This window comes from Gossypium raimondii, chromosome 12, assembly GCF_025698545.1.
Source record: "Gossypium raimondii isolate GPD5lz chromosome 12, ASM2569854v1, whole genome shotgun sequence".
In the NCBI taxonomy this organism is placed as follows: Eukaryota; Viridiplantae; Streptophyta; class Magnoliopsida; order Malvales; family Malvaceae; genus Gossypium; species Gossypium raimondii.
The window spans coordinates 40,869,946-40,876,300 of NC_068576.1; the positions used below are offsets into that span (position 1 = coordinate 40,869,946).

Sequence of the window (6,355 nt, forward strand, 5' to 3'; positions counted from 1 at the left end):
CTTATTATGTGTATGTCTTGCTTGAAGGCCTCTCCTTTAGGCATGTGATAAAAGGCTAGCACTTTTTGGTAGCAAGGATGAAAAGTGGAAAGACAAAAAAGTATTAATTTAATGATTACAAATATCTTTGTTATAAATTTCTACCATTAGATTAAATAGTTTGCCATCCTTACTTGCATGTAACCGAAAGGATTTTAAAGTGTTGATTTAACTCTCTCTCTCTCTTATATGTATTTGGTTTTGATCTTGTTAATTTGCTTGTTTAGACCATATGACTAGCATTTGGATTATCTTCCATTGAATGTTTTTTTTGTATAAAGTTATTTATCTTGGCATCGCCTTTTTCTTTTAGGCACTTAGATTAAGATCGAATGAGCTAAAATTGGAGAGGCAATTGGAGAACACAGAGGTGAAATTTCTTCTTTCAAGTATCTTGTAAATTTTCTTTACCAAAGGGCTTGTGATCTACATTTTCGTGGATGAGTTGATTACTTGTTTCTTCAATTATATATGCCTTTTGCCATATGTGTTCAAAAGTAATGCTGGATTATAATGCTCATACATAACTCCTTGGTGCAGAATTGAAGGTTACTTTTGTTGATATTAGTAGAGAAACATTTATTATTGTTACATATTACAACTAAAGAACCATAAAGGAAGCAAAAGAATATGTGTGCGTGTGGGGTGGGAGATATTTAATTGTTAGTTATTTGCTTATTAAGTAGGTTTCCTGTGTGAAATGTTTAATGTTGTTTCCTTCCGTTTGCTATATATTATCATGTTTAGACTTTCATTTGGATATAGTTTCATGTTGATTCTTCTAATAGTTATAGGACATCTTATTCATTCTGAATTTTGCAGAAAGAAAATGTCTAGCCTAGAGAAAGAGCGTCAGGATTTTCTATCAACCATTGAAGCACTTAAAGAAGGTAAGTACGCTAATAGCTAGGCGTTTTAATGATAATAATATGTTTGTTGTATAAGATCTTGAAAAGAATAGAATTTAACATATGTTTTTGGAATTCAAAATTTTAAAAGTAGTTAAATTAAATTTGCAATTTATGCATAGTACAGGATTAATGACATAAATTGAGTTTATTTTAACATTGAATGATTTCTTTTGTGAATTTGGTTTGAAAAAGAAAAGAAAAGAGAGAAAAATATTCGGTAAAAGTGGCGTTTAGCCTTTAACTTTTAAAAGGTTGAATCTATTCAATGCTAGCGCTTTTCTCTTCTCCGCCTTGACAAAGACATTCATTTGACAGATAATTTGGAAACCTGTTGCAAGAGAAGGACATTTAGGCTGATCTAATCTGTTGCTTGCAGCATTTGCAGGTATTTTGTGTAGTTTAAGTTGTGAACATTGGGTTTTGATTTGTCATGTGAACAAATATGATGAATCTAAAGTGCATTTTTATTCTTCAATTTGCAGTTAAGATTTGAAACTGAAGACAAAGCATGGAGACTTCTAAGTAATGTGTCATTTTTGTTGAAACCAAGGGATTATTTTTTCGGTATTACTCCTGAAAAAGTGATTGCCAAAAACTGCTGTTTCTGATTTGTGTATTTTCCTTTTCTTTTTTTTTTGTTCTTGTGGTTATTGCTGCCCCTGTTTTTGGGAGGTGATTGTGTAAACATTTTAGTGTACTTTAGTTATTGTAAGAATATTTTTAACATTGTTAATTTTAATATTATTGTAAGAATATTTTGAATTATAATTCAGTTATCAATTTATATAATATATCTTTCATTGAATTTGAAGTATCATTTAAATTTGTTGTTTTTGGTTGGATTTTATGTATATGGATGAAAATCGGATGTTACAAATTTGTTAAAATTAGTGGCGTTTTTATATAAACGCCGCTAAAAAATTGTACTTTTAGCGGCGTTTGTGATAAAGCGTCGCTAAAGATCATGTTCTTTAGCGGCGTGGGAAAAAGCGCTGCTAAAGGTCTTGGTCTTTAACGGCGTTTTTAGGAAAAGCGCCACTAAAGCTCATGTTCTATAGCAGCGTTTGTGGTTAAAGCGCCGCTAAAGGTCTTGGTCTTTAGCTGCGTTTTTAGAAATAAACGCCGCTAAAGTTAGCGACGCTGTCATTAGCGGCGCTTCCGAAAGCGCCGCTAAAAGTATTTGGGCGTTAAAAAGCGCCGCTAAAAGCCTGTTTTGGTATAGTGATGGCTACAATTAAAAGCTATCAAAATATCAAATCTCTAAAATTACATAATCGTATATTCTAAAGATTACATTTAATATCTAGGATCACATATCTCCAAAGATCACCTTCCATATTTGCCAAGCATATCTTTAGAAAATCACTTTCCTTATTTGCCAAGCTCCGGAGATGGGCTTTTAATTTCTCCAGGCAATAGACCAGTCCAATTGGGCCAAATGACCTCCCTCGAATGTGATGGATCGCACGAGTTCGTCATGATTGCGAGATCCCATGCGCAACCCATGGCACTAGAGCTTTGTTGAAACTATCTCCGTCGTTGAAATCCAAATAAGCATAACTGCAATTGATTGTACACTGTAAGAATAAGGCATACACCCAAAAATAATAAAAATTACACTATTAAAAAAGACATTCCAATATTCAAGACTTCAACCAAGGTTAAACTGTAGATACCAAGCAGCAATCAACTAAGTTCTACTTAGCCCTTAAAATAATATGTCTAAGCTTATCCACAATCTTAGGGAGGCTTCATCTTCAAACAAGTCAATCAGTTAAGAAGAGGCTAAAAAAGGGAACAACAAAAATCACTGCAACAGGAGATCATACCCTTTCACACCACCAGTTTCCCAATCTACTGGTATTGCAACCCTAGAAATCTCTCCGCAAGGACCAAAGTGCTCTTTCAACGAATTCTTAATCTGTGAATGTTTTCAACAGAGCAGATAATATAAATTCCAAACACAGTGGAGAAGAGGAGAGATCAACAAATGCAAAATTTCAAATAAACAACTCACCTCATCCTGACCAAGAGACTGATCAAATCCTCTGACATATATTGTTCGAACGTTACCTCTTCCACCTTTTTGGAACGAATTGTTCCCATTGCTGCAAAAAATCATTCAGGAAATTAAGTTCAATAAAATAGTCCAATAAACAGGCAACATCTAGATCGAAGGCTCAAAAGTTAAATATCCATTCATACATTGACATAGTGAAGGGAAAAAAGGACCTGCTATGTGGTGTATATGCACCCCTTTCACGCGCCAGATCAAGTCTAACAGCACGGTTCATCAAATATTCACCATTCAATTCTAAGGCCTGTAGTAAAGTAATACGTTAGCTGATAACTTTCTAACTTCTTGACCTAAGAACAAAGAAGTGTGAAGCAAACACATGTGCAGTTCACTTGAAGGCTGTTTAATAATGTGTTAAAATGAAGATACTTGATTACAAATTTTACAGAAATGTTCATAGAATATTTTAATATTAATCAACATTTACTAGAGATACAATTTGGGTAAGTCACACATACCACTTCTATGAAAATCCAAATCAAAACCTATTCTGTATTTAATTTTCATCAGCAAAAATCAGTTCACAGTAGGAAAACAGAGTTTACAGATTCAATTCGATATTTCAGCACTTCATTTCTCATAATTGAAGTTATTATTTCATTAACCAAAAAATTAGAAAAATAAAGATTGATACGTTGCCTACAGTTATTCTGTCTCATACTAACAAGCAAACAATAGTCATATGCTTGCCAAATCTATTATCACATAAATAGTCAACAAAAAGATATTATTTGATTACTTGCAGAAAGAAAAGAAAACTAAATTATTTTATACATCAAATGTCCAATCCAAAATAGTAAGATGAAGAATTTACCTTCTGTGCAGCCTCTGCAGTAGCAAATTCAACATGTCCATACCCCTTAAAGTTCCCTTCAGCATCAGTGGCAAGACGTATATCCACAAGCTCACCAGCATCCTTAAAGAAATTCTTTCTGCAGAACACATTGATCAGAAGATATTTAAAAAAAAAATCAATTTCAGAGGGAATTAAAGAACCTAAACGTACATTTCATCTTGTTCAATTTGGAAAGATAAGTTTCCAACAAATGAAGTCTTTGATCCAGTAGATTGAACTTGAGGAGTTGCAGGAGTTTGGGGCTGCAGAAAAACCTCTAATCAGATTCAAACCTGTTTGACTAATGAACCAAAAAAAGCAGTAGTTATCCAATTTAAAAGAAACTGAAAGGAAAGTTGGCACTTACAGCTTTCTTCCCAGATCTTACTTCCTGCTGCTTGGCATTTTTCTGTGGGGTCGTAGCATCCAACATTTCTACATCTGTGTCCTATCCAAATATATCGTACACCACTACATTAGGCAATCGTCATAATAACCTGGAAAAAGTGAAAAGAAGAGGGAAATACATGTACTTTTTTCTTTGGAGTTTTTTCATCATCACTTTCCTCATCATCATCGGATGATTCTTCAGATTCCTCCTCTTCACTACTGCTTACCTTTTTAACTTTAGCAGCTTTACCACTATCCGGAGCAACCTTGGACTGCAGCTTATAGAATTGGACAACTTAGTGAATTGATGCTAGAACAACAATAAAAAAGATCTAGAAAAATGTGGGTGATCAAGAAAATTTGACCTTTTTAGCAGCTGGTTGTTCATCCTCACTTTCATCAGAGCTATCATCCTCACTATCATCGCTTTCCTGCAATGTGAAAGGGAAGTTAGCAAGAAAAAGAGTCATGCTTTGTTCACAGAACATAGACAATGTTAAAGATTTAAAGAACTGAAGCAATTAAACCCTAAGACAAGTTACAGTTGGCAAGCAATCTCAGAAAATCGTCGCAGGTAAGAAAAAATATGCCAAAATAAATTGGATCAATCCAAAAAATTCAATGAATGCAGAAGTGCATTTTCCTCCCCACATCAATAATTAGCAAAATGCAAAGGTAGACTGTCAGAGGGTCACACAAAAGAACACAAACCCATCAAACTACTTTTTTTTTGATAACCATTCATTAGAAGAAGGTTTTTGAAAAAAAATCATGAGCAGCAACAAATAATATCACAAGTTGTCGTACTCCTAGAAAATAATGCCAATGACCAGGAATGCAATTATAAGAGTAAAAAGTAAGGAGGAGAAACCTCTTTTGGTTGTTTTGACCCAGCAGTGGGGAATGGCTTTTTTGAAGCAACAAGAACTTTGTTTGAAGGAGCCTGCAGTGTGATATTAATGCAGTGCCAAATTACTACAAGTTCAATGAGAAAAAAGAAGTAACAGAAAATGTCCCATATCTAGAAGAATTGTTCATTCCTCGTTCTAAGGATCTTGGTAACAGAATTTTTCACCAGACTTAAAACTATAGGATTACCTCATCCTCAGAGGAATCAGTTTCTGAGGAACTTCCAGATGAATATTCTTTCTTTGATGTTTTCCCATTACAGGTTTCTTTGCTTCAACTTTCTGATAAAATTTAATCATCGGCATTACATGAATAACAAAACTTTCATAACCAAAATGAAACTGATATTAATAAAACTAAAATGCTAAAGCAGACCATTTCTTCCTCAGAATCACTATCATCAGAGGAGCTACTACTGGAATCCTCATTTTTCTTGGGGGTAGGAGCAGAAGCCTTGTTCACAGTGATTGCTTTCTTCACATCCTAGAGCAGTGTAACATAATCAATAAAATATGTACATAAATGAAATAAAAGAAGAAAAGAGAACTTCATGAATGAGACACCAGACCTCTTCATCAGAATCCTCCTCAGAGCTGCTATCACTAGAAGCAGTAACAGATGGTACACTTTTCGCAGCAGAATTGGGCAAAGCAGCCTTTTGAGGTTCCTATACAAGAATATATTAAATTACTGGAATTATCAAACATAATAATATTCTGTAACACCCCCTAACCCCAAACCATCGCCGGAATAGGGTTACGAGGTATTACCGGATCTATCAGACAACTTATGAATAATTCATTTAAGTCGAAACCGAGTTTAGAAGTACATGCCACATTTAAGTCGAAACTAAGTCAGGTTTTTGGATGCTAATATATTTATTTGATTTTGTTTTATAGATAAAATGTCAGATGAAAGAATGTATGAAGTTGAACAGGAAATGCATACTGGAAGTCGAGAACTTGAAGAAACTGAATCTGCTACACCTAGTGTGAATCCATTAGATAATCAACCTCCTAATGTAGGATGAGAAAGAGATGACTCACAACTGTTAAGAACTATAGCCGATGCATTACAGCGTGTAGCAGGAACTATACCTGCTACTACACCAGTACCAACTGTCAGACGGGCCCCGATTAAAGAGCTACATTTCAGAAGAAGTATATTGGGAAATGTACATTGAAGAGAAAAAAC

The 6,355-nt window shown here is 34.3% G+C and overlaps 1 protein-coding gene and 1 long non-coding RNA gene across 2 annotated transcripts; one reads left to right on the forward strand and one right to left on the reverse strand.

The window, feature by feature from the left end:
• The first annotated feature begins 1,268 nt into the window (after positions 1 to 1,268).
• Positions 1,269 to 1,689, forward strand: LOC128035351 (uncharacterized). The gene is made up of 2 exons (XR_008191756.1): positions 1,269 to 1,335; positions 1,433 to 1,689. It is a non-coding gene; the product is annotated as an uncharacterized LOC128035351 (long non-coding RNA).
• Positions 1,690 to 2,180: 491 nt separating this feature from the next.
• On the reverse strand, positions 2,181 to 5,043 carry LOC105764151 (nucleolin 2). The gene is made up of 9 exons (XM_052624836.1): positions 4,618 to 5,043; positions 4,396 to 4,524; positions 4,230 to 4,310; positions 4,034 to 4,125; positions 3,842 to 3,959; positions 3,183 to 3,271; positions 2,968 to 3,058; positions 2,780 to 2,871; positions 2,181 to 2,510 (listed from the first exon to the last, which is right to left on the reverse strand). The coding sequence occupies exons 1-9, from the start codon at positions 4,738 to 4,740 to the stop codon at positions 2,426 to 2,428; spliced, it is 900 nt and encodes a 299-aa protein (XP_052480796.1). The 5' UTR covers positions 4,741 to 5,043; the 3' UTR covers positions 2,181 to 2,425.
• Between the last annotated feature and the right edge of the window lie 1,312 nt (positions 5,044 to 6,355).